The sequence below is a fragment of the Tinamus guttatus genome, unplaced genomic scaffold, assembly GCF_059628265.1.
Source record: "Tinamus guttatus ecotype Peru unplaced genomic scaffold, ASM5962826v1 Tinamus_guttatus_pri_ptg000610l, whole genome shotgun sequence".
NCBI lineage: Eukaryota > Metazoa > Chordata > Aves > Tinamiformes > Tinamidae > Tinamus > Tinamus guttatus.
Window position 1 is genome coordinate 68,182 of NW_028289144.1, and position 26,260 is coordinate 94,441.

The window sequence follows — 26,260 nt, forward strand, 5'->3', positions numbered from 1 at the left end:
CTGATGTGCCGAAATATTCCCCTAGTCCTTCCCACACGCGAGTAAGGACTCCGCTTTTAGAGTTTTACCATGAGTTGCACCACATTTTTTTCTGCACTCCCATGTGCAGTAACCCGCTGCAAAGGGGGATTTTTGCTTATGTTGCCGTGTGCTTGAAGAACAGTGCAGAAATCAAGTCTGACCTCCTAAAAAGTGAGAGGAACTGATGAAATAAGTCTCTAAATGCATCTCCCCCTAAACTTTGCATGTAATTTATATTATCTGGCTAGTGGGTTGTGTGTAGAAAAGATATATATTTTTTTTCTTTTTCCCCCAGTTGCACTGGGATTTTGCCTCTTTAGGCCTGCAAAAGGATGATCTTTATAGGAATACAAATATTGTGGCTAGAGGGTTTTAACTTCTCTGCGTGCCTTGATCTGGAGCAAAAGGGACTCGTGGAATTGTAGCTGAGGGGGCTACACTTGCACAGCTGTGGTGGGAATAGTTATTATGCTGGAGCTGTGTTGATTTTTTTCCCCAGAAAACAGTTTAATGTGCATTTCCCTCTGTTTTTCCTTGAAGAAGTGGGTCCTTTAAGAGCCTGCTGGTAACTTGCAGCAACTTGACTCGGTGCAGACACGGCCCGGAGAGGGTTTTTAAAGTGCAGTTTTGTGGGAATTTCCCTTGGAAGCAGCAGCCTCCTTGGAATGGGAGATGTTAGAGGCAGTTGCTTTGCCAGGCGCTGGGGGTCTGTATCTATAGGGTATCTACAGGGTATCTATAGAGTAGGGGCCGAGCAGGTCCCGGCCCTGTGGCTGGGGGTTGTGGCCGGGCTGGGGACGGGGCCGTGCGGCCTCGGGAGCCCCGTCGGAGCGGGGGGACAGGCGGGATGGTCCCAGCGCCCCGGGCCGGGCGGTGACAGCGGCCCGGGGCGGCCCTTGCTCTGCCCGGGGGCGGGTGAGGGTCGCTCCCGCCCCCCCGGAGCAGGGTGCTGGTGGGCGGAGCTGGGGTGTCACGAGCTGTGGCCGGTCTCAGCGGGGGGGGGGGGGGTGTCTCACCGCCCCGGGGCGGAGCAGCCCCTCCCTCCCCGCCCCCCTTCCCGGTCCCGCCCCCCCGGCCCCGGTCCCGCCCGGTGCCGCCCGGGGGGCGTGGCGGCGGCGCGCGCATGCGCGGGGCGCGCCCATTGTGGGGGCGGGTGACGCGCGGGGCGGGGCGGGGCGGGGGGCGGCGCGGGGCGCTGCGCGGCGCTGCGGGGGGCGCGGGCGGCGCGCGCACAAAGGCGGCGCGCGCGGCGGGTCCGCGGCACCGGCACCGGCACCGCCCCCCGGCGCGGCCCGGCCCGGCCCGGCCCGGCGCGGCCCGCCATGCCCGGCTCCATCTACCAGCCCGAGGGCGGCGAGGCCGCGCGCCGCCCGCCGCGCCGCCTGGCGCTGCTCAGCCCCCCGCCGCCCGCCGCGCACGAGCCGCCCGAGCGCGAGGCGCCGCCGCGGGACGAGGCGGCCGCGCTGCGCTTCGCCCTGGACCAGCTCTCGCTGCTGGCGCTCGAGGAGGCGGGCGAGGCGGGCGAGGCCGAGGCGGAGCCCGGCAGCCCCCCGGCCGCCGCCTCGCCGCCCGCCGCCGCCCTGGGCGCCTTCGCGCCGCACCTGGGCGCGCCGGGCGCGCTGCTGGCCGAGCACATGAGCGCCCTGGGCGCCAGGAAGAAGAGCGTCAACATGACCGAGTGCGTGCCCGTGCCCAGCTCCGAGCACGTCGCCGAGATCGTGGGACGACAAGGTACCGCCCCGCCGCCCGGTGCCGGTTCCGACCCGCCGCCTTTGTCCGCGCTCCCTGCGGCGCCGCCGGCCGCGCCCGCGCCGCCCAGGCCGCCGGTTCGGGTCCCGCCGCCGCCGTTTGTCCCTTTGTGGCTGCAGCGCCCCCCGGGCAGCCTCCCGCTCTCTTAATTAGCCTTTACAAAGGGTAATGAAGCGCTGCGGGCCCGTGGCGCGGGGGGAGGGAGGGGTGACACCCCCCCGTCCCGGTGCCCAAAGTTGTCCGGGCTGCGGGACCGCTGCAAGCGCCGGGAGCCGGGACGGGGCAGGAAGCGTGAATTTGTGCTGCACTTGCTCCCCTCCTTCCATTATTTTTTTTATTCTTTCTCCCCCATCCCAAATCGGGGTAACTGGGGCATTTCGGGCTCGCCGTGCATAAAGGGCGCCCGGGTTTTCTGCGGGCTCTTTTGCAATGGGCGGAATTCGGGGGGATGTTGGGGACACGGGGGCACGTGTCCCCTCCCTGCACGGACCTGTCACATAAGGCCCCCCGCCGGTGCGGAGCCGAGCGGCGGCTGCGTCCCAGGAACCCCCGAGTCGGCTGTGCAGGGAATCCGAGAGCCAAAGACCCTCCCCTATTTCGGGGGCAAAAATCGAAATAAAAGGAAAAAGTGTGGGGGGCACTTTTTGGAGGACAGCAATCCAGGGCTTGGTCAAGGGGGCAGCTGGTCCCAGGGGCGGAGGGTCCCCGCACGCCCCTGGCAGCCGCTGCCCGGGCTCTCTCCGGCCGGGACCGGCACAGGGATCCGGGTGGCCGGGATGGGGAAGCGGGGTGGCCGGGACCGGGAAGCGGGGTGGCCGGGCCGCCTCATTGTTCTCTTTGTTAGCCAGAGCCACGCTGTGATTAGCGTGGTGACATCATGCTCCGCGCTTCCCATTGGCCTGTGCCGCCTCCGGAGCCAGCGCCGCGCACGCCGGCCGGCCCCGGACGCCCAACTTTGCCCGCGGAGCCGCCTGCGCCCAGGCTCCTGCCGGGCCCCGGAGCCACAGGGAGCAGCACAGCGTCCCGGCCGGAGCCATCGGCACCGAGGAGGGTGCCGAGTCGCTGCCGTCCCGCTGGGGAACGGCGCCGGGGCGCTCTTCTCCGTGCGGGATGGGAACGCGGGTTTGGGACCGCGGACGAGCGGCCTGGGGACACCTCAGGGTCCGGGAGCTCAAAGCTGAAGCGATAAAAGGGTCCGCGCCTGCAGAAGGGCCAGTCCGGGAAGGCCACCGAGTTGGCGCCGATGGCTCCCGTCGCGTGAATCCGGAGCAGCAGACCCCGCTTCGGAGCGGGTCCGGATTAGTTGTTTCAACCAGATCCCACTGTGACCCCGGCCAGTTAGCTGTCCCATGTGGGGTCTAGCTCTGCACAGGACCTGGGTGCTGCGTGCCCTGGGCAGGGGTGACACAGGACACCTGGGACAGTGACAGGACGGAGCTCCCTGCTGCCGCCCCGGCTCTCTCGTGATCCACAGAGTGGGTCGTGTCCCGGGGCCGAGCGTAGCCACTCGACGCCTAGGAGGGGACAAAGGCTCCGCAATTGGGTGCCCTGGAGGAGCCCTGCCAGGTACCCGGCTCAGGGCTGGGACCCATGTCCTCCCCTGGGTGCCAAAGGAGCCATCCGGAGGGCTGGATGCTCCGAGGATGCTCGGGGGACGTGTCCGCCCTCGCTTCCCGCGGGATGAGCGCTGCTGCGCGCCGTGGGCAGAGCTTCCCCATGAGCCCGACGCGGGTTGTCCTGGCCGTGCGACACGGGGCGGTGGCCCTGGCCTCCCTCAGGGTTCTCTTTTCCCCCTTTGCTTTTCTTTTCCCCCCAGATCTTTAATGCTTTCCAGCAGCAGCTCCTCAAGTTTTTGCTGTGCAGGAGAAACCGGCTCCCCCTCGGTCGAGGCAGGGAGCCGTGAGCCCCAGGCCGGGCCGGCCGCGCAGGTGCTGCAGACCCAGCCATGGGTGCTGCTGCGGGGCTGTCCCCGTGCGGGCTGCGTCCCCCGCGGTACTTGAGGTGGCGATGGGCTACCAACATCTGCCACGCTGGGGCCACGAGGGTGGCGGTCGCTCTGCTCCCGCCTGCCCGTCTCCGTCTGCGGAGCAGGGACCTTCTCGGCCTTGCGAAGGGCTCGGGGGAGCTGCCGCTCTGGAGGCCGCTTGAAGGAAGATGCAGGGAAGGATGAAGCGCAGCAGCTCCCCTCCCAGCCAGAGCACAGGGGCGTTTCGGTACCCGCGGCAGCCCCGTGGTCCCCGTTTCTGGCGCGACCTGAGCGTCTCGAGGTGCCGTGCGGGGCTGCTCCTGCCCCAGCGCTTCCTCCCGGGGCCCTGGGCTGCAGCGGGTCCCCGCTCTGCCCGTCGCGCCCGGGCTGCCCCGGCTGCTGCTCACATGGGCGCTGCTGCCAGAAGACCTGGGAGCTCCGGGAGCAGAGGGGCCCTCGGCTGCTTGCAGAGAGGTGCAAAGAGGAGCCCGGCGAGAGGAGGCGCCGCGTGTCCCCCGGGGAGCTCAGGCTGGGCCTGGGCAAGAGCCGGTGCAGGCTCCGCTCCCGCGGGCTCCCTGCAAGGTGTCAGGCCGCGCTGGGGCTGAGGAGCAGCTGGTGGTACCAAGGTCCCCTCCTGGCCGCCCCGGGCCTGGGGGAGCCTCCTGGGGGCTGTGTCCTGGCTCGGCTGAGCCTCCCGTTTGCCGCGGTGCTGGGAGGGGATGGGGAGAGCAGCCGCCTCCGTGCACTCGCTTCCCACGGGAGCGGCTGCGCTCACACTGGGAGCAGCTCCGGGCGGCTCCACCTGCTCCGACAAATTGCTCAGGCCACTCGGGACCAAGGCTGGCTCTTCCTTGGGGTCCCTTCTGCTGTAGGTGCCCATGGGTGATGCGTTGGGGTGGCAGCTTGGGCAGGGGTCGTCCCAAAGCCTTGAACTCGCCCCATGTCTTTGGTGGGACCCTCGTCGGCAGCTCCCCCAACCATCGCAGCCTGGCTCGGGAAGGGCACTGCTCCTTTGGGAGCTCCTCGTGCCCCTCATTCCTCCTTGCTCCGGAGCCATGGGCCGCTTTGCCTTCCAGGAGGCGTCACAGCGAGCAGGGCTGGCACCGTCCCTGCTGCCTCCGTCACCGCAGCGTCCTGGCTGCGCGGAGGGTCCTGCTGCACGTCCCCAGGGCCGGGGACGTCTCAACCCGCAGGGTGAGGCTGGTGCCCTGCAGTGAGCACGAGCCTCCGCTTGTCACGAATCTGGCCCCGAGCGCATTCGGGACTCTCCCAAAGGGCCCTAACTCGGAGACCGGGTATCTCCCGGGCCCCAGTGCCGCCTGAGCGGGAGCATCCGCCGCGCTGCCCCTCTTGGGACGGGGCGATGCGGCTGCCCCGCGCTCTCAGCGCCGCCTCGCAGCGAAGTCTGTCCCTTCGTTCCCCTCCTCACGCGTGATCGGGGCCACGCGCCAGCCCAGGGCAAGTGCAGACCCGGCCGCTCACGGGGGGCCTTGGGGGCTTCCACGGCGCCTCCGCAGGGGGCCCTGTTGAGACTCGGGAGGGCAGGGAAGCGTCTCGTGCCGCTGCGGCTCCCTGCCCCGCTCACAGGCTGCCCCTTCCATCGGGTGGGTGAGGCTGGACCGCGTGGTGCCCCGGACGTGTGTCGGGGGGTTTGGTCCTCTCGGAGCCGCCGGGGTCCCGCCGGCGCGGGGGGCTGCGCCCGCACGTGGCGAGGCCGGAGCGCCGCCGAGCTGCCCCCTGCTCTCCCGGGGCCTCTCGGGCCGGGAAGCCCCCCGCTCCCCGGGAGCGGCATCAGGACGGGATGGTCCCGCGTGATGCTCTGCTCCCACCGCCCATCCCAGCTGCCTCCCCTTCCCGGTCTGCGCGTTTTGAGGCTGGGACCCCCCTGTGTGACCCTTGCCAGGGCCCTGGGGGCTGCAGGCGGCCAGGGGACCCCACGAGCATCCCCACGGGCAGGGGATCCCTATCCCGTTTCCCGGCTCCACCACGGACAACCGGAGTCGTGGCCGCCTGCGTCGTTCCGGCTCCGCTGGTTTGGGGAGGGTGGAGCTGGCCCAGCCGGGCACCCCTCTAATTTTTAACCCAGGTTCCTGGCTTTGCCCTTAGGAAGGGCTGGGAAGGGGCAGCCAAGTCGACGCTTCCTCCCGTGTCCGGCAGGTTGCACCAAGGGGTGATTTGAGGCTCTAGCCCTGGCTGGGTCTCGTTCCCACATCCGAGATCCGCGGAGCAGAAGGGCTGGATGTGGCTTGTGGATGGGTCAGCGCAGCCAGAAAGCCGGGTTGTGCCACCCAGCCCGGCTGCTGCTCGCTGACTTTGGCAACTTTTTTACTGTAAATTATTCATGCTACTTAATGCCCTGGTAAACGCGCTGCGCTCCGGCCTCCGGGAAGAGCACGGCCCCGTGTGGGTTCTGCAAGGGAGCGCGGCCCCTGCCCCTGGAGGGAACGGGGCTGCCCGGACGTCCACGCGTGGCCCCGGCTCGGTCACTGCAGCCCCTTGAGGCTTCTGGACATCTCCCATCCGCGATGGCTGGCGCGGCCCTGCCCTTCCTCCGAGGAGGAAGAGGAGCGCGGGCTTCTCCGGGGGTGGCCGGAGGGACCAGCGGGGTCTGCGCCGAACCGGGCGATGGGCAGAGGCGCCCGGCGGCTTCTCGGCTTTGACGGCTGCTTTTTTCCATCTCCCCCCTCGCTCCGCAGGCTGCAAGATCAAAGCGCTGCGTGCCAAGACCAACACGTACATCAAGACGCCCGTGCGGGGCGAGGAGCCCGTGTTCATCGTCACTGGGAGGAAGGAGGACGTGGAGATGGCCAAGCGGGAGATCCTCTCGGCTGCCGAGCACTTCTCCATGATCCGGGCGACACGCAACAAGGTGAACGGGCTGGCGGGAGCCATGCAGGGGCCGCCCAACCTGCCGGGCCAGACCACCATCCAGGTGCGGGTGCCCTACCGCGTCGTGGGGCTCGTGGTGGGCCCCAAGGGAGCCACCATCAAGCGGATCCAGCAGCAGACGCACACGTACATCGTGACGCCCAGCCGCGACAAGGAGCCCGTCTTCGAGGTGACGGGCATGCCCGAGAACGTGGACCGGGCCCGCGAGGAGATCGAGGCGCACATCACCATGCGGACAGGCTCCTTCGTCGACGTCAACGCCGACAACGACTTCCACTCCAACGGCACCGACGTCTGTCTCGACCTGCAGGGCGGCGCGGCCGCCCTCTGGGCCAAGGCCCCGGCGGCAACGCGGCGGCCCCGCCACGACGGCCTGGGCGGCTCCGCAGAGCCCTATTACGGCGGGCGCGTGGCGGACGGCAGCCCCGGCAGCCCCTACGGCAGCGGTGGCGGCGGCTTCCCCTTCGGTGAGGCGCCGCCGGGTGCGGACGAGTGCGACTTCGGCTTCGACTTCCTGGCCCTTGACCTGACGGCGCCGGCCGCCATCTGGGCGCCGCTGGAGCGCGCGGGCGCGCTGCCCGCCGTGGGCCCGCCGCGCCGCGGCAGCGGCCCTGCCACGCCGCGCCACTCGCCGCCGCTGCCCGAGGGCCTGGAGCACCCGCTGGCGCGGCGCGTGCCCAGCGAGCCCGCGGGCGCCCTGCCCTGGCTGCCCGCCCAGGGCTCCCTCTCGTCCTTCTCCACCAGCACGGGCTACTCGTCGTCCTCCTCGCTGCCCGGCAGCGTCTCGGCCGCCTCGGGCTCGCCCACCGACTCGAGCAGCTCGGAGGGGCCGCGCAAGAGCTCCCGCGAGTGCATGGTGTGCTTCGAGAGCGAGGTGATCGCCGCGCTCGTGCCCTGCGGCCACAACCTCTTCTGCATGGAGTGCGCCCTGCGCATCTGCGGCCGCGCCGAGCCGCAGTGCCCCGCGTGCCACGCGCCCGCCACCCAGGCCATCCACATCTTCTCGTAGCCGCCCGGCGGCGCCGCGGCCCCTCCGTCCCCACCACCCCACAACACGGCTGTCTAAGGACCTGCAACGGTTCAGAGCAACCTTTTCATTTAACAGAGCAGATCGGGCAACACGGGGCAGGAGGGGATGGAAAGAAAAGGAAACAAATTGAGGACTTATTTCCCACCGGATCAAAGCCGGGGGGCAGCAGGAGTGGGAGGGACAGAGCGGGCTCGGGACGGGGATGAAGGGACCGACGAAGACACCAGGAGAAGGGGCACCAAGTAGCAGAGAGAGGAGGAGGAGGAAGATGATAAAAAATCAAATGTTTACAGAATAGCTTTAACTCTTAACCCGGCTGTGGCGGCTGGGGGGAGGAAGCCCAGCTGTTCTTCAACAGTCCTTTCCAAATAACAGTATTCAGTTTGCAAAGTTAAATAAACAGAAAGAAAAGGTCCGGTTGCACTTTTTATTTTAGGACACGCAAGGGTTGTCTTTTATTTTTTTAAAAGCATTCTATTATTATTATAATTTTTTTGTCTTTTATTTTTTGTCATCCGTTCTTTTTGTATGTAGCTATTTTTTTGGATGAGTCTCGATGGTTCTATAAATATATCTATATATATATTTTTTTTTGTAACGCAGGTCTAGCTTCTATTTTGCCAATGTGAAAACTGCCCAAAACATGTTAAGAAAGGACAAGGGTGAGTCTTGGCTGGAGGGGCTGGGGGCGCCTTGGGGACAGACGGCGCGATGAACATGTCATATCGCAAAAAAACCCCGACAGATTTCTATATCCTTTTTATTTTGTGGTCGTTTTCTTTTTATTAGTTTTATTTTTTTATTTTTTACCTCTTTATGTATATGTAGGGAATTTATAGGAAAATATGTACTTTATTGAATAAATTTTAAAAACTAAAATATATTTTATTTTAAAAAGAAAATAACGGACCTTTAACCTTACATGGCTAAAGTACTGATTATATATTTGCTGAGCTGACTTGACGGTTATGAAAATTGTATCAAGAGTTTTATTTTTTGACTTCAAAGCCTTCTTAATAAAGACTTTTTACTATATACGAACCCCGGGCTGTGTCCGGTGTGTCGCGGTCTGCAGTGTTGCCCTGGGCTCCTGGTGCTTCGGCAAGGGGAGCTCGGAAGAGGGGCGGCTGCTTCCCGCATATCCCTCCTGTATCTCCCCAGCATCCTGCCCTGCATCCCGCCCTGCATCTCTCCTGCATCCCCCCTGCATCCCCGCTGCATCCCCCTTGCTCCATCACTGTTCCTCGCCTACTCCTTTGCCGTGGATTTGGGGACTCCGCTTGCAGCCAGCTGGTGCCCGGGGCACTGCCACGTCCCCTCCACATTGTCCCCATCCCAGTGGGGCAATGCGGGGATGGGGCCTGGCCTCTCTCTCTGCTGCCAACCCAGTGTCACCAGCGCCTCTGTGTTTGGTCCCCGTGCCCTGGAGGTGGGCAGGCCACATGGACCCTCCACTCGTGGGGCACCCACGTTCAGCAGGGACCCACGGGCCCCCTGCAAAGCATCATGGCTGCGGGTGCCACCCTGGATGGAGGGGAGCGGGGCTGGATGGGGCTGCTCGGGGTGCCCTGGGGCTTGGAGGGGGTCTGGGATGCAACGGGCCCTCGGGGTGCCCCAAGTGCTGGGGGCTTGGGATGCTCTGGGTGAGGGGACCTGCGGTGCCCTGAGCAGGGATTGGGGGTGCTCGAGATGGGACTCAGGGGACACTCAGGTGTCCTGGGTGGGGGTCAGGATGTCCGGAGTTTGGGTGTCCCAGGCAGGGAATCTCAGGGCACCTGGTTGGGGGGGGTCTCTGCATCAGACCCGGTTTAGGGCGCCCTAGACAAGGGGCACCGTGGGAGGGGGTCCTCGAGGGCCCCGGGGGCGGGAGGTGGCACCAGCGGCCGCGCGGGGCGGGGACCCAGGCGTCCTGCCCCCCCCTCCACCGCTGCCGCTAATTAGCGGCAATTAGCGGCAGCGCCGATAAGGGCGCCCCGGGGCAGGGCCCTGGGAGGCCGCGGCGGTTCTGGGGGCTCCGCCATGGCCGCGGCGGAGCTGTACGGGCAGGTGAGGGGCTGGGGGAGAGGGGGCCCCCCTTCCCAGGCCGCATCCAGCCGGGAGCCGCGGGGCGCCCGGGGCTGCACGAGGCAGCGGCCCCGATGGCCAAGCTGGGCTCGCGGGCGGTTCCCCGGCTGCTTTTTGCGGGGGAGCCCTTGGGGTCCCTGCGACCCGCTGAGGCTCTGCCCCGGGGGTCGTTTTGCCCCGCTCGGCTCGTGGGCGCTGTGCGTGGTGTGACACCCAGCTGGGCAGCTCCCGTGCGTGCTGTGGGCACCCCGGCTCCTGGGGGGCACCGTCCCTCCGCGGGGGTCCCCAAAGCCCCCGGCAGCCCCGTGCATGGGGCCAGGCAGGCCGGGGGTGGCCCTCCTTGCAAAACACCCTGCCTGCCTTGGTGGCACTTGAAACTCCTGCAAGGAGCCCTGCAGCGGCTGCCTGGAATTTTCCCAGGTTGTGCTTTTGGGCTGGGGGTTTCCTTAATGCCTGGTAGCTCCCGGCTTCCTTGGAAAGAGGCAGTGGCTGGAGCAGAGAGCCCGGGGTGAGGCGATCACTGGGGATGCTCCTTCTCCTGGTGTTGCTTTTGGGCTGGTGCCTTCAAGCGTTGTTGCAGATTGGGCAATTTTTGCTCCTCCCAGGGGCTGCTACTCAAACGTTGGTTTCCTGCTGCCCTGGTTGAGTCCCTGCAACCTGATCCTGCTCCTTTTTTCTTTAAAAAAAAAAAAAAAAAAAAAAAAAAGTCTGGAGTCCAAGGCTGGGTTTCCTAATGACTTCTTGGCTGCAAGCCCCATGCGCGGCCCCTTCCTTCCCTGCTAGACTCAGACTGTTCAGGGCTTGTTTAATCAACTTCAGCGATGCATTAGCACATGTGCCTTGCACGCTGCGGCCCGGGAGCCTTTGCTGCCAGTCAAGGCGCCTGGGTTTGCAAAATCAGCAGAACAGGAATGCTTTTTTTTGTTTGTTTTTTTTTTTTTTTTTTTTTTTTTTCTCTAGCCCCTGTTTCTAGTGAGAGGCTGGTGGTGCCAGCTGGGGTGGGAGCAGAGGAGGTTTGGGCCCCTTTGCTGCTCTGCAAAAGTTCCTGGAGCTGGTGGAAATGGATACAGGTTTCCCCCTAATGCTGCCTGGAAGTGAAGCTGCCTCCTCTAGGAGGAGGGATTTGAGGGTTTTCTTTTTGAGGGAGGTCTGATGACTCGAGCGAGGGGATGTGGGACCAGCTGGTGTCACCTGTGCCAAGGCTTTGACCCTACCTCCATGGGGACATCTGCAGCCTGATTCTTCTCACCTGGGTTTTGCATCTTGTGGAAGGGGCTGGTGCTGTTGCGTGGTTGTTGCACCAGTGCTGAGCAGCCCTATCTGTGCAGGGAAAGGATTTTCCCATGTCTTAGCCCTGGAATCAAGGGGTCCAGAGCAGAGCTGGTGTCTTCATTTGTTTTCTGTCTTCATTTGCACCTGGTGTGTGTGCAGGGGGCACCTCAGCCTGGCACCCGCAGCAGGAGGAGATGCTGGTGGGTGCCTTGCACAAAGTCCCTGTGACCAGCCATGCAAGCGTCAGGATAAAAGTAAAGGGGGATGTGTCCCACTTGGAAAACAGCCGGGGTGCTGGAGTGCGTGCAGAGGAGCCTTGGATGGGGTGCAGAGGATGCCCTGGCTCCCCTCGCAGGGGAGGCAGCAGCTGGCACTGCGGGAAGCGCCTGTGGCAGATGGCGGGGCTGGACCGGGGCTGCTACTGCGTGATGTACGTGGCGGGTGGTGGGGAGGCACCTTTTTATAGACCCTCTTCATCCTGCGGTGCTGGGGGGCTCTAACCCACCCACGTGCCGTGTGGATGGGAGTCGCTGCCCTGTTTGCCGCTGGGGTTGTGTCCTGGTCGACACAGGAGCATCTTCCCTGACTTGGGAAGGTAGAGGTGGTGGCTCTAGGGAGCTGTTTCTTACAGAAACCTTCCAGTCCCAGGGAGAAGCCCCTGGGATTGCTCTACCTGCTGGGGCGCAAATGGGGGCACTGGAGTGATGCTGTGCACAGAGCAGCCCCCCAGGCACAGGTTGCACTGTGGCCTGGTGGTCACTGTCCCTGCCTGGCCAAGGGCTCTGCAGGGCTCCTCTCCTTGCTGTGTCCCTGCAGGGTGCCCGTGTGTGGATCCCGCACTGCACTGAGGTCTGGAGGGTGGCAGAAGTAACCAGGGGCTACAGGGAAGGAGACAATGTTCTCCATCTCCGCCTGGATGATGCCTCGGTAGGGCTGGAGCTGCATGTCCCCTGGGCTGGCAGCGCCTGTGACCCGCAGAGCTGCCCGTGGGGCTGGTGCTGCCCGGTTTGGTGCTGATTCCCCTCCGTGCATCCCTGCAGGAGCTGGTCTACCCCGTGGGGTCCCAGCTGCCGCCTCTCTGCAACCCCGACTGCCTCTCTGGCGAGGATGACCTGGTGGCCCTCAGCTACCTGCACGAGCCGGCTGTGCTGCACTCGCTCCGCATGCGCTTCCTGGAGGCCAACGCCATCTACACCTACTGCGGTGAGTCCCACAGGCCCCCCGGGGACTGCTGTCACGCACCGTGCTGCCCCAGCGTGGCAGCGGGTCGGCACATCCCTCTGCCCCCAGGCATCATCCTTGTTGCCATCAACCCATACAAGCCGCTGCCCATCTATGAGGAGGAGGTGATCTACGCCTACAGTGGCCGTGAGGTCGGGGACATGGACCCCCACATCTTTGCCTTGGCCGAGGAAGCGTACAAGCAGATGACACGGTGAGAGACCCTCCCCGGTGTCCCCCGCACTGTCCCCCCTGGCATGGAGGGAGAGCTGCCACTGCCCAGGGTGATGAACCCAACTTGGGAGCATAGAAGTGTTTGGAGGCCGCAATGTGCTCTGGACCGCGGTGTCTCCCCGTGAGCCTTTCCTGCGGGGCTGTCCCAGCGTGGCACCTTCCTCCCGCAGCTATGGGAGGAACCAGTCCCTCATCATCAGCGGCGAGTCAGGCGCAGGCAAGACGGCGTCGGCCAAGTTTGCCATGCGCTACTTCACCGCGGTGGGCGGCAGCCCGGGCGACTGCAGCATGGAGGAGAAGGTGCTGGCCTCCAGCCCCATCATGGAGGTGGGTCTGCTGCCCCTGTGCCCAAGGCTGCCTCTGCATGGGGACAAGGGGCAGCCCCTGCATTGCTGAGCTCCTCATAGCCCTGGCTGATCCCTCCTGCCTTTTTGGGCTTGGAAAGGCTCAAATAGATCTTAGGCCTCTGCTCCCTTGAGCTGCACGGATATCTTGTTCCTTAGATGTCCATGCCCTTGTGCTGTGACAGCTCTGGCGTGAGCTGAGGGAGCTCTTGTCCCACACTGAGGACAGGGTCTTTGTCCCTGGTTACCCTATGGCCTTATCCAGGCTCCCAGCACTGCTGGGCTGATCCGTGGGAGAGGCGGAGGACCTGGGTGGTTCTGGTTTTGCTGCAGGCTTGGTGGGTGATACTACAACTGCAAAACAAGTGCTGGGGGTTACACCTCTCTGCAGAGAGCTCACGGGGTTAACTTGACCCACCTTCCTCCCCACCAGGCCTTTGGGAATGCGAAGACCACCAGGAATGACAACAGCAGCCGCTTTGGGAAGTACATAGAGATTGGCTTCAGCCAGGCCTATGTCACGGGGGCCACCATCAAAACCTACCTGCTGGAGAAGTCCCGGGTCACCTTCCAGGTGGGTCTTTGGGGACAGGGCTGTGTGGGAGCCCCAGGAGCTTGGAGACTTGCTGAGGTCCCCTGTGTCCTGCAGCTCCTGTGGGAAGCTGGGTTGAACCCTGATGTCCTAGCATCATCCTGGGGAATAACCCTGGTGCCCTGCCTTGAGCTGGGAAAGGGGACAGTGTCCTGGATGCAGAAGTTGAGGACACCTGCACTGCAGTGGGTGGGCACAGTGCCAGGGTCCCCCTCTTCTTTGGCAATTGATGCCCTCAGGTGACCAGGCCACTCAAAGCTCTTTACTATTTTTTTTTCCCCCATAGGCAAAATCAGAGAGGAACTACCACATCTTCTACCAGCTCTGTGCATCAGCAGCCCTGCCGGAGCTCCAAGGCCTGGGGCTCCGTGAGTACCACCATGTCCCCCCTGCACAGCTGCATCCTAGCACAGTGCTTATCCCCCTTTCCTTGCCTCCCATCCCAGAGGGGTGGCCTGGTGCGGGGTCCCTCCTGCTGCCAGCGGGTGCTGGAGGTGACCCTGGACCAGCTCTGCTGCTGCACGCGGGCACCCCTGTGCTTGGTGCAGGGTCGGGGTGGTGGGAGCCGGGGGCGGCTGCGGGAGCCGGGGCTGCTGTCTCGCCTGCAGGTGCAGCCGAGTCCTTCCACTACACGCGCCAGGGCCAGTGCACCCGTGTGGAGGGCACCGATGATGCCGCTGATCTGGACAGCACCCGACAGGCCTTCTTGCTCCTGGGTACTGCCCTACACTCTGGGGCACTCTCGGGTGGGCTGGGCTGGTCCCCGTAGCCACTTGCCCACCACCCTCACCCCGTTGCTGGCAGCAGCACTGGGGGCTCTGGGGAAGAGCCTGGTTGTCCCTCCCCCCACAGATGTGGGCACCCCCTCCCTGCTGCTCCAGATGTTCCCTTCCAGCTGTGCAATGCACAGGGCCCCAGGCCTGGAGGGGGCTGTCACATCATGCCTGTGTCCACAGGGGTCCTGGAGGCCGAGCAGCTGGAGCTCTTCCGTGTCCTGGCTGCCATCCTGCACCTGGGCAATGTCGCCATCAGAGCCAGGGACCGCCATGGCGATGGCTGCTCTGTAGAGGTGGGTGACAGCCCCCTGCTGCTGTCCCTGTGCCCTGGCAGGGTGCCCAGCCGCATCCATGGGGCATGACCCTGGATCCAGATACCCTGGGCTTCTCTGGCTGCGGGAATCCCACCTGAGCATGGGTTGCATCTGTGTCCCCTGTTGTGACGGGGCCCTGTCTGTGTGCAGTCTGCAGACGCAGCCCTGGGCCTGTTCTGTGCGCTGCTGGGCGTCGAGGCCACGCAGGTGTCGCGCTGGCTCTGCTACCGCAAGCTGGTCGCCACCGGGGAGACCTACATGAAACCCCTGTCCAGGCAGCAGGCGCTTGACTCCCGCGATGCCCTGGCCAAGCACATGTATGAGCAAGTCTTCAGGTGGATGGCGAGTAGGGTCAACCGTGCCCTGCGGTCCCCAGAGGGCCACCACACCTCCATTGGCATCCTGGACATCTATGGGTAAGAGGAGCTGTGCTCCAGCCAGCTCTTCTGCAGTGGGGAGCCTGGCCATGGCAGCCTGTCCTTGGGCAGGGAGCGCTCCTCTGGGCTGGGCTGTGTCACCGTTGGTGTCACCTGGGTGGCTGTGCCAACCTTCAGGGGACTTTCCTCGCCCTTGTGGAGCTGTAGGCTGGATGGGGGGGCTGTGCCCTGTGGTTACCTCAGGTCAGTCCTCTCCGTCTCTCAGGTTTGAGATGTTTGAGCTCAACAGCTTTGAGCAGTTCTGCATCAACTATGCCAACGAGAAGCTGCAGCAGCTCTTCAACCTGGTAGGTGTCACAAAGATGTCCATGCTCCCCACAACACTGGGAACTACTGAGGGCGCCCTGCACATCCCAGCCCTGCTGTTGCCTTTGGCTCTCTGCCTTGGGAACACAGCAAGTCACTGAGTTCCCCTTGCTGCAGATGTGACTCTGGAAGGCTGCTGGAGTTGAGCATGGACCAGGCTGAGATGCCTTCTCCTTTTTCCAGGCAGTACATGGCTAAAAGTGCCCCTGCCTGCTCTTCCCTTGCCCAGGAGAAGGGCAGCCAGTGTTGGAGGTTGGTCACTTCCACCCCTTCCAGCTCAGTCTTTTGCTCTTTCTCCTCTCCAGCATGTCTTCAAGTTGGAGCAGGAAGAGTACGTGGCTGAGGAGATCCCTTGGGTATTTGTTGACTTCTGTGACAACCAGCCATGCATTGAGCTCATCGAGGGCCGGCTGGGCATCCTGGACCTGCTCAATGAGGAGTGCAAGGTGGGCAAAGGATCCTGGCAGCAGGAGGCTGTGACCACCTGGAGCTGCTGGTGACCCTCTGATGCACCTGCCCTTTCAGATGCCCCAAGGCAGTGATGGGAGCTGGGCCCAGAAGCTTTACCAGACTCATCTTGGCAGCTCCCACTTCCAGAAGCCCAAGAGGCCCACGGATGCCTTTGTTGTCTGCCACTTTGCTGGCAAGGTAGGAAGAACCATGATGGATATGGTGGATCTTGCCCCAAGATCTGTCCAGGCACCTCCCAGACTATGGAAGCAGACCCTGCTGGTAGCCCTTTGAGGGCCCTGGCCAGGCTAATGCTGGTGCTGGTTCTGTCCCCTGCTAGGTGGAATATCAGTGCCATGGGTTTGTGGAGAAGAACAGGGACACTGTCCCCGAGGAGCTGGTGGGGCTGCTGCGAGCCAGCAAGGTGAGAGCTGTGCCCAGAACAGCCCCTGTGGGAGGAGGTCAGATCCCTGCCCGATTCCTCTGTGATTCCAGGGAGTGGGATTAATGCCAAGAGCTCTGCTTGGGGAGGTCCCAAGTGCACCCAGGAAGGGTGTCCAGGGCTTGCACTGGACAAGCAGGAGGGGAGCAGGAGGCAGAAGCACTGCTGGCTCCTGCACATCTGGCAGGCACAGCTGGGAGCAGTGCCCTGTAGCAGGGGCCATGCATGGAGCTGGCTCCATCTCCTGGTGCTGGCTCCTGGGTGGCCTTGGTGGGGAGATGCTTGTGTGCGCTCTGCCCACTCTGACTCCGCTCTGCTGCAGTCCCCGCTGCTCGCTGAGCTCTTCTTGGAGGATGGGGACGGCGCCGGGTCCCTTCAGCCCCGCAGGTCCAGTGGGGCCAGGCTGGCCAGTCGCCCTGGCCGCAGGTCACTGCCTGGGAACAGCAAGAACAAGAAGTCTGTTGCCAGCCAGGTATGGCCTGGGGACCTGAGCCCTGACCCCAAGGCAGGGAGGGGGACAAGGGACATGGATGCCCAGGGATGTGGTAGCCATGAGGGGACTTATGGGGTCCCCAGGCTGCTCTGCCAGCCCTGGACTCTCTGCCCCAACCTGGGGGAAGAGCAGCTCTGTCCTGCTCTGTGCAGCTGCAAGCTGCAGTGTTGTAGGAGCCAGGATGCAGCTGCAGGGCCTGACCACGCTCGTGTTGTCCTCGCAGTTCAAAGCGTCCCTGCACAAGCTCATGGGCACGCTGGGCAGCACCACCCCGCACTACGTCCGCTGCATCAAGCCCAACGACAGCAAACAGCCCTTCGTGTGAGTGCTTGGCTGGGGACACGGCGGCTGTCACCGTCACCCCCACACTGTGTCCTGCCTGGCCTAGCCCAGGAGGGCCCCACATGCTGGGCAGTCCCTGCCTGTTCTCATGTGTCCCTCCCTGCCCTAGGTTTGACTCCAGGCGGGCAGTGGAGCAGCTCCGAGCCTGCGGGGTGCTGGAGACCATCAGGATCAGCGCCTTGGGCTACCCCTCCAGGTACCCCTTGCCCCAGCAGCCCTCAGGGCTCCTGCTGGCTGCGGTGCCCACAGACCTGCTCCTTCTCTGCAGGTGGACGTACCAGGAGTTCTTTGAACGCTACCGGGTGCTGGTGAGCAGGGAGGAGCTGCTGGGCACCGATGCCAGGCAGATCTGCAACCAGGCCCTGCAGAGGCTGCTCCAGGTGAGAGCCCTCCCTGTGGGTGCTGGTACCTGAGCATCCCTGCTAGATGCTCTCCCATCCCCTCTGGGTTCCTGGGCTGGTCCAGCACTGCCAGGAATGGGTGCACTGGGAAACAGGGATGCTGCAGCCCCAGGGAGGCCGAGCCAGAAGGCCGAGTCCCAGCGCCCCGTGGCGTGGGGGGCACTGGCTGCACTGTCCCTTACCCTGGTCCCCTCTCCCTGCTTGCACGCAGGACCCCAGCAAGTACCGGTGCGGCAAGAGCAAGGTGTTTCTGCGGGCAGGCCAGGTGGCCTACCTGGAGGGGCTGCGCTCGCGGCGGCTGCGCGAGGCCTGCGTCCTGCTGCAGCGGCACCTGCGTGGCTGGCTGGTGCGGCGGCGCCTGGCACGGGTGCGCGCTGCAACCCTCTGCCTGCAGCGCTGCGCCCGCGGCCTGCTGGCACGCAGGTGAGCAGGGCCAGTGTGCAGAGACCCCCGCAATGAGCGGGGCAGCCCTGGCTGAGCCTGTGCTCGGCTCTGCCTTGCCCTGGATGTTCCCCGCTTTGTGCCCTCCCGCAGGCTCGTGCAGCGGCTGCGCAGGACGCGGGCCGCCGTGGTGCTGCAGAGGAGCGTCCGCATGGCCCTGGCCCGGCGCTCCTATCTGCGCCTACGCCAGGCTGCCCTCACCATCCAGGCTTTTGCTCGCGGCATGTTTGCCCGACGCCTGTACCAGCAGGTAGGAGCCCAGTGGCACAGTGGGAAGGAGGGGACTTGGCTGCGTTAGGGGCAAGCTGCAGCCTTGAGGGTGGCCGTGGCACAGCCCTGATGTGCTCCTTCTCCGCTGCAAGGCAGAGCTGGGACGTAGGGTTCCTCACCCTGCTGTGCTGGGGTGAGCTGGGAGCTCCTTTCTGTCACCCTGGTCCCTATTTGCAATGCTGTCACCTTCCTGTGACAAGCTGTGCTTGCTTGCCAGGCTGCGCCTTGCCTGCGGGAAGTGCAATGCAGTGGGGATGGACTCCCCTCCACCTCCAGGTGCTGGCACAGACCAACCCTGAGCATCCCCAGCTGCACTGCCCTGGCTTCCCCTAGTGTCCCCTTGCCTGGCAGTGCTCCCACCCCGTGTCTCCCTCCACAGCTGCTGCGGCACCGCAAGGCCGTGGTGCTCCAGGCGGCCGTGCGTGGCTGGCTGGCCCGCGGCCGCTACGCTCGCCTGCGCGCGGCCACCATCTACCTGCAGTGCTGCTACCGCCGGGCGCGCGCACGCCGGGAGCTGCGGCGGCTGCGGGCCGAGGCGCGCTCCGTTGAGCACTACAAGCAGCTGCACAAGGGCATGGAGATCAAGGTGATGCAGCTGCAGTGCAGGCTGGATGAGCAGGTGGGTGTCACAGGTGGTGCAGCAGTCCCAGGGTGCTGCTTCAGCTCACCTCCACCTCTGCATCCACAATTCCTAGTTGCAAGGTAGCAACTGGAATCTGAGCATTCCATGTCTTGGGTCCCCTCCTGGCCATGGGGTGGGAGCTGGCCCTGCAGGCATGTGTCACCAGGCAAAAGTCACCTGTCTAGCTCATTCCTGGGTGTTTAGTGCTTCCCTACGGCTTTGTGCATCCCTAGGCTGCATTCCCTTCTGGGTGCTCCGTTGGGTGCACCCTTACAGCAAGGTGCTGTGCAGCTGGGAATGGCTCTGTCCTGGCATGCTGCGTTCTCCTGCTGGCAGCCTCTGCCATCTCCACCTGCACCAGCGGCTCTTGCTGCCCTGTCTCTAGGGGTGGCAGCAGAGGGGTCTAATGCTGGCTCTGGGTGTTGGGAAAGCTGGTGGTCCAGGTGGTGAGGAAGGGGCTGTAAAGCTAGAGCTGATCTTGTGTGTGGCCTCTCCTGGGCTGGTGCATCATGGAGGGGAGCCCCACACTGGGTGACAACACTCGGGGGTCCTGACAGCTCAGATGGGTGGGGAATGGAGTACCCAGACTCCTGCGTTTGCTGCAAAAGGTCTGAGTGGGGGCACTGGTGTCCTGACCCGGCCCTGCTGTGCTCTGCCTGCAGGCACAGGAGAAGCAGCGGCTGTCGGAGCAGCTCTTGGCGCTCACGGCCGCACATGCCGAGGAGGTGCAGGGGCTGCGGGCCGAGATGCGGCGGCTGTGCGAGGAGGCAGTTTGCGACACGCGTGTCCAGCACCTGCAGGAGCGGCTGGCCCAGCTGGAGCAGCACAGCGCCGAGAGCAGCCTGGCCCGTGAGGTGCAGGAGCTCAGACAGGTCTGATGCCTTGGGAGAAGGTCCCGGGTGCCACCTTGTCCCTTGGGGCAGCCCTGGCCTTCCAAGCTTGGTTCTTAGCCCTGGATGAAGCCTGGATCCTGGACGTGCCCATCCAGGATCTGCAAGGCTGTAGTGCTCTGGGCTGCTCCAGAATGTCCCTGGAAGCCTGGGCTGAGGAGCAAGGGTGGCAGCCAGGGTTGGCCCCGTATGGGGCTCTGGCTCCATCTGCCCCTTGGTTCTTCATGCAGCGCTTAGTGGAGGTGGAGGCTGTGAAACTGCACCTGGGCGAGGAGAGGGATGCCCTGATCCAGCGCACGTTGGAGCAGTCGCAGGATCTCGAAGGTAAAAGGTCTCCTGTGCCCATGGGGAAGAGCCGGGTGGGGGGGGGACGGGCTGGTCCTCCAGGCTCATTCATGTCCCTGAAGCCCCTTGGTGGGTGCCCAGAGCCACCCATCCCCTCTCCCGCCTGTGGGACATCCCTGGGCCAGAGCAAGCCCCAAGCGTCTCCTGTGCGTGCCCGTCCCGCAGAGCAGCACCAGCGCGCAGCCAGGGAGAGCCGTGGGCTGCTGCAGGAGCTCGAGGAGGAGCGTGCTCGCTACCAGAGCCTCGTGAAGGAGTACGCCCGCCTGGAGCAGAGCTACGACAACCTGCGCGATGAGGTCGCCTTCCACAAGGTGAGGGCTACGTGTGCCGGTGGAGCCAACCTGGGGCTGCCCAAAACCATCTTCCCTCCAGCTGTTGCCCCACAGGGTGGGGGGGGGTCCTATCCTGCCTGTGGGAGCTGAGCAGGGCTCTGGGATGGGGTAAAACAGCCTCGTGCTTCTCTCCCCATACAGCAAAGCACCTTCAGACGCTCCCCTTCATCTGAGAGCTTCCTGGGCTCTGAGAGCAGCTACGTGTCCTCAGTGTCCACGGTTCCATCTCGGGATGACTCCGACCTTCAGGCTGAGGCAAGCTGTGACACTAGTGGCAATGGGAGACGGAAGCGGCCGGTCCCTTCTCTACCATGCCCTATGGGGGAAAGACGTCCCTTGGTGCCCCAGCATGTGCTGGGGGCTCCTGGCCAAACTGTCCCCTTCCCTGTGGCCAGGGGCCCGAGGAGCGCTGGCAGCCAGGGCAGGAGGGCCAGCCATCCCAGCCAGGCAATGAAGTGGCGCCTGATGGTGGCGCGGGCCAGCACCCCTTCGAGAAGGCCTATCTGCTGCTCCTGGCGCAGCTCAACGCCGTCAGCGAGGAGCTGGCCCGGACCCGCGAGGAGCTGCACAGGGCCCGGGCACACGCGGAGCCCGAGGAGAAGAAACCGCTGGATTTCCTCAAGCGCAGGGTGAGCTGCCGTCCCCGCTGTGCGCAGGGCTGGCCACAGCAGCAGCTTGTTTCACTTGTCCTCCTCTCACAGAACATTGCTGAGATGCTGGGGCTGGCCAGGAGCCCCGAGAAGGCAGCTCCAGGCAATGACTTGAAGCACGCGTATGATGCGGTGCAGGTTGCCAATAGGTGAGTGCTGGTGGGGCACCTCCATGGAGACCCTCTAGCCAAGCTGGGTCATATCCAGCATCTGGTCCCTGAGCTGGTGCAGGTGGGAGGCCGGGGGGCACGGATGGGCTCTCCAGGGTGGGCAGGAACCGTGTGTTCCTGTGCGTTCCCACGTGTTCGCTAGCTGTTGGGTGAGGGACTCCTACCCTCCTCAAGTCTGCAGCCCCATTCCTGGGCACAGGGTGAAGATGCTCTGGCCCTGAAGGTGGGAATATGCCACCTCAGGATGCCCTGCTGAGCCACCACCCCCCAGGTGGCTCCTCCTGTGTCTGGAGGAGCTGGCCACCACTAGCCCACCATGGTCACCATGCTGTGAGGACACATTCCAGCCAGGCTGGCCCAAAAACCTGCATGAACCTTGTGCTCTAGGCTTGATGTAGGAAGACAAGAGCAGGGAGGGAGATCCTCCAGGGGTCAGCTAAGACTGTATTGCCACCCCACAGTGCACAAGCAGGGAAGAGCCGCCAGCTCAGAGGCACTGAGGGACAAATGCTACCTCAGGGCTGACTGAGCTTCTTCTCCAAGGCCTCTTCATCAGCTGCTGTGGTGCTTGGGCAGTGGGTGATGGCTCAGCCTGGTGCATGGGCCAGGTAGGGAAACTGAGGCCTGGCCTGTGGTCTGCAGGCTGCTGGCGAGCCAGCTGCAGGAGAAGAAGCAGCAGCACGAGGAGGAGGTGGAAGGGCTGCACCTGGACATCAGCTCCCTCAAGCAGCTGAGCCAGCAGCAGGCAGCTCTGATCCAGGACCTGCAGCGGCACCAGGGCCAGGAGGGGCTGCAGCACCACGTTGTGCGCCTGAAGGAGGAGAACTGCGTAAGGAGGGCAAAGCGGGATGCTGGGAGAGGGCAGGGGGCGGCTTCCCCCACCAGGCCCCGCATGCTGCGTCCCATCGGGAGGGCGTTGGGGGAGGCTGCCTGAGCCTCATGCCTTGTCCTTGCCCAGGAGCTGGCCCAGAAGCTGGAGAAGGAGGAGAGGACCACGCTGAAGCTCCAGAAGCAGCTGCGAGTCTACGCGAGGCAGATCCAGGACCTTGTGGGCAAGTAGCTGCTTGGGCAGCAGCCGGGGAGCTGCCCCTTGCAGAGCTGGGTGCTGAGAGCTCTGCTTGGGGCTGGGAGGATGGGGCCTTCTTGCTGCTTTGCTGGGGCTCATGTCACCCTGTGTCCCTTAATGGGAGCACCCAGGTGGTGGCCTTTGCTCTCATGTACTTGTGGCATGAAAGGCACAGGGCTGGGGATCCTTCCCCTTTTCCACCATGGCTAGAGGAGTTGAGCCTTGGAGTGGATGGCTAGCCACCCTGAAGTCCCTCAGAGGGGACAGTTGGAGCCAGTGGTAGCTAATAGCTCCCAATTCCCTCTCTGGGACAGGATCCAGTCGTGGTCCCATGGCAAGACTTGACTTGTGCTCCTCTCCTCAGCAAGGAGAGAGGCCTCCTGGCCAGCACAGGAGCCAGCAGGTCCTGCAAAGGTCTCATCCACAGCTGGGCAGCCCTGGGCCATGCTGGCATGGAGAGCAGGGGATGAAGGGCGCATCACCAAGGCTGTCATTACAGGTAAGATTTGGAAGGGGGGCAGATCCCCTATCCACACCTCAGTCTTCCATAGCTCCTTGGATACTAATGGGTCTCTTCTCTTCAGACTACAGAGCGCAGAGCAGCCCCGGGGTGCTTCCGGACCTGCCAGCCTACGTCCTCTTCATGTGCTACCGGCACGCGGACCACTGCTGTGATGAGCCGAGGGCCCGCGTGCTGCTGGATGCTGCCATCGGTGCCATCAAGAGAGTCATGAAGGTGCTGGGCAGAGGGTGGGCTTGTCGCTGGCTCCCTCCTGGGGTAGGAGGGCACCCTTGGGTGCTGCCAGGGTCTCCTTGGGTGCTGCTGGCTCTTGCTAGGAGGCCTAACTGGACATTGCTGGTCCCCAGCTGAGGTGTCCTGTTGTGGGACAGGGAGGATGTGGCTCCCTGCATTTAGGGGACCAGTGCAAGCCCATACCAGACTGTAATAGCTCACAGAGCTGCTGTGTGACCTGCTGCTCCTGCTAGCAGAGTCCCACTGACCCTATGCTGGGATTTACCCTGCCCCTTGCTGTCCCCTCTTGCAGAAGCAGGGTGATGATGTTGATGTGATGGCCCTGTGGCTTGCCAACACCTACCGGCTCCTGAACTGCCTGCGCCAGTATGGCAGGGACGAGGTACGTTGTGATGGGAGCTGAACAAGGATGGGGCGACCAGTTGGGCCTGGGCTTTAGGGTTCCATGCTCTGAACCTACAGTCTGGGCGTGTGTTGGGCTGACCCTGCTCCTTGCTTGGACCCTGTAGCTTCTGGTGGTCCTGGATGGGCACCCAGTGGCTTCCCCTGATCTGTCCTGTGCCCTGCAGAGCTACTGGCAGGCGAACACAGCGCGGCAGAACGAGCAGCGGCTGCGCCACGTGGACCCACAGGGCGCCTGCCGCAGCCTGAGTGCCCTGGCCATCCAGCTCTACCAGCAGCTCATTGAGGCAGCCCAGAAGGGCCTGAAGCCCGTGATCGGTATGGCCGGGTCTGGGGGTGTGAGGTGCTCTGTGGGGTGCGAGCTGGCACTGACTGCCCCTTCCAGCTTATACCAGGGGGGACAAGGATGGCTCTGGTGTGAACCATGCAAGATGCCATGGGCTGACATGGTCCTTCCATGGCAAACACCCACAGGATGGCTTGGAAGAAGGATCCTTTGGGATGCTCAGTCTTGTCATGCCCAGCTCCACTACCTTCCATCAGGACCGCTTGTGCCCAAGGGCTGAAGCCCCTTTGTTGCCACTAGTCCCCCAGAGCTGAGGCGCTGGATGCACCAATTGCCACCCAGCATCTCCTCTGCACCCTGGCCAAGCCGGGTCCCCCAGCAAAGCCACCCTGAGCTTTCTCTGTCCTTCCAGTTGCTGCGATGCTGGAAAGCGAGACCATCCAGGGCTTGTCCTCTGCTCGCCCGATGGGCTCCCGCTGGCCCTCGGCTGCTGTGGGCCACGCGCTGCCGGAGCTGCTGCAGCAGCTGGGCTCGGTGCGCGCAGCGCTGCGCCGCCATGCGCTGCCTGCTGCACTGGGTCAGCAGGCCCTGCGCCAGCTCCTCTTCTTCATCAGCGGCACCACCCTCAACTACCTGCTGCTGCGCAAGGACGCCTGCTCCTGGAACCGTGGCATCCAGCTCCGGTGGGTCGGCTGGCTGGGGAGAAGGACGCAGGGATGGTGCATGGGGACCTGGCGTGGTGCCCATGTCCCCATGACTCGTTCTCCTTGGCAGGTACAACATCAGCCAGCTGGAGCAGTGGCTGCGGGCAGAGGGGCTGCACCAGAGCGGAGCCCGTGAGGAGCTCGAGCCGCTTGTGCAGGCTGCCCAGCTGCTGCAGGTGAAGAAGGCTACCGAGGAGGATGCTGGGGCTATCTGTAGCCTCTGCACTGTGCTGTCCCCACAGCAGGTACCTGCAGGCTCCTATCTCTGCCCGGCCCTGCTCTGCAGCCCTGGGCTCCTTGAGTCCTGAAGGTGGCCCTGGGCCTGACTCATGGGGCTCATGGTCCCCTCCATCCCTGCAGGTCGTGAGGATCCTACGGGCTTACACGCCTGCCGCCGGGCTGGAGGAGCGGGTGAGCCCCAGCTTCATCAGCAGCGTTGAGGTGAGTGCAATGCCGCCTGCCCTGGCGCCTGCAGGTCCTGCCCCGGGGTAGGGGGCCGTACAGCAGCGCTGCCTCCCTGCAGAAACGCCTGCAGGAGCAGAACCCTGCGGCGCCCAGCCAGCTCTTCATGGACGTGTGTCACCTCTTCCCTGTGCACCTGCCGTTCTCCGCCTCCTCTGTGCACCTGGATGAGCTCTGCATCCCTGAGAGCCTGGGCCTGCTCTTCCTCCCCCACGTGTGAGTCACGAGGCTCAACTCCCTGGGACCAAGTGTCCCAAGTGCTTGGGGGCAGCACTTGTGTCCTGTTGCTTTGGGAAGTTATTTACTGAAACTCATGTGCATGGATGGTGGCACAGCCAGGGGTGCTCCTGTGCTGAGGGCTTCAACCACATGTTTTAATCCTTTGGAGTCAAATAAAAGTCTTTGCAGATAACTTGGAGCCTCAGACTGTCTTTGGAGGATGCTCTGCTCCTTGGGTGGCAGGAGGGGGGCCTCTTGTCCCCTGGTCCCACAACCAAGAGTAAGGAGGGAGTTGGGGCTCTGTCCCCAGGGCTTGGGGGGTGGGATCACAGCTACGTCTGAGGACAGGCTGCTGTGAAATAGGGACTTATTGGGTGGAGGTGTAGAGGTTGGTGCACACAGGGTTGAGCTGTCCTGCTCCTAGAGAAGGTCTTGGCTTTGCAGGAGGCTGATGCATGTTCATGGCTCTCCTTCCCCTTCAGCTCGTGCTCTGGGCAGGGGCAGAGGCTTAGGACTCTAGGTTTCCAGACACCAGTACAGGCTGGGGACCGACCTTGTGGAGAGCAGCTCTGCAGAGAAAGACCTGGGTGTCATGGTGGATGATAAGTTGACCATGAGGCAGCAGTGTGCCCTCGTGGCCAAGAAGGCCAATGGAATCCTGGGCTGCATTAAGAAGAGCGTCTCCAGCAGGTCGAGGGAGGTGATCCTGCCCCTCTACTCAGCCCTGGTGAGGCCGCATCTGGAGTATTGTGTCCAGTTCTGGGCCCCACAGGACAAGAGGGATGTGGAGCTGCTGGAGAGAGTCCAGCGCAGGGCCACAAGGATGATCAGGGGCCTGGAACATCTGCCCTATGAGGAGAGGCAGAGGGAGCTGGGCCTGTTCAGCCTGGAGAAGAGAAGGCTGAGAGGGGATCTAATCAGTGTGTGTATATAAATCAGTGTATATAAATACCTCAAGGGAGGGAGTGCAGAGGACGGGGATGGTCTCTTTTCAGTGGTGGCCACTGATAGGACTAGAGGAAATGGCCGGAAACTGAAACATCAAAAATTCCATAGGAACTTAAGGAAAAATTTCTTAACAGTGAGGGTGACAGAGCACTGGAACAGGCTGCCCAGAGAGGTTGTAGAGTCTCCTTCTCTGGAGATCTTCAAAACCCGCTTGGATGCAGTCCTGTGCCACGTGCTCTAGGTGTCCCTGTGTATGCAGGGGGGTTGGACTAGATGATCTCTAGAGGTCCCTTCCAACCCTAAGCATTCTATGATTCTATGACTGGTTATGCCTGGTGTCACCTCCCCTGGGAGAG

General features: G+C 63.6%; 2 protein-coding genes across 2 annotated transcripts; both read left to right on the forward strand.

Annotated features, from left to right (window-relative positions):
* The first annotated feature begins 1,343 nt into the window (after nt 1–1,343).
* Nucleotides 1,344–7,641, forward strand: MEX3D (mex-3 RNA binding family member D). Its single transcript, XM_088535053.1, has 2 exons — nt 1,344–1,752; nt 6,433–7,641. The coding sequence occupies exons 1-2, from the start codon at nt 1,344–1,346 to the stop codon at nt 7,632–7,634; spliced, it is 1,611 nt and encodes a 536-aa protein (XP_088391179.1). The 3' UTR covers nt 7,635–7,641.
* Nucleotides 7,642–9,674: 2,033 nt separating this feature from the next.
* LOC104570800 (unconventional myosin-Vb) lies at nt 9,675–24,957 on the forward strand. The gene is made up of 37 exons (XM_088535062.1): nt 9,675–9,701; nt 11,808–11,918; nt 12,032–12,194; nt 12,282–12,426; nt 12,617–12,773; nt 13,224–13,364; nt 13,669–13,750; nt 13,991–14,098; nt 14,339–14,451; nt 14,623–14,888; nt 15,115–15,196; nt 15,521–15,661; nt 15,741–15,863; nt 16,006–16,089; nt 16,430–16,579; nt 16,824–16,921; nt 17,052–17,138; nt 17,211–17,322; nt 17,555–17,766; nt 17,878–18,034; nt 18,434–18,673; nt 19,339–19,548; nt 19,797–19,890; nt 20,077–20,222; nt 20,385–20,498; nt 20,639–20,872; nt 20,945–21,042; nt 21,706–21,892; nt 22,022–22,119; nt 22,498–22,628; nt 22,714–22,865; nt 23,176–23,265; nt 23,453–23,603; nt 23,984–24,254; nt 24,346–24,520; nt 24,636–24,716; nt 24,799–24,957. The coding sequence occupies exons 1-37, from the start codon at nt 9,675–9,677 to the stop codon at nt 24,955–24,957; spliced, it is 5,190 nt and encodes a 1,729-aa protein (XP_088391188.1).
* Nucleotides 24,958–26,260: the final 1,303 nt, after the last annotated feature.

Excerpts from the sequence above, each read along its gene's own strand:
- MEX3D (XM_088535053.1), top strand. The coding sequence starts at position 1,344 with ATGCCCGGCTCCATCTACCAGCCCGAGGGCGGCGAGGCCGCGCGCCGC. Across the intron at positions 1,753-6,432 it reads CGAGATCGTGGGACGACAAG|GCTGCAAGATCAAAGCGCTG; the intron begins GTACCGCCCCGC and ends CTCGCTCCGCAG.
- LOC104570800 (XM_088535062.1), top strand. The coding sequence starts at position 9,675 with ATGGCCGCGGCGGAGCTGTACGGGCAG. Across the intron at positions 12,195-12,281 it reads CGCCATCTACACCTACTGCG|GCATCATCCTTGTTGCCATC; the intron begins GTGAGTCCCACA and ends CTCTGCCCCCAG. Across the intron at positions 19,549-19,796 it reads AGGTGCAGGAGCTCAGACAG|CGCTTAGTGGAGGTGGAGGC; the intron begins GTCTGATGCCTT and ends TTCTTCATGCAG.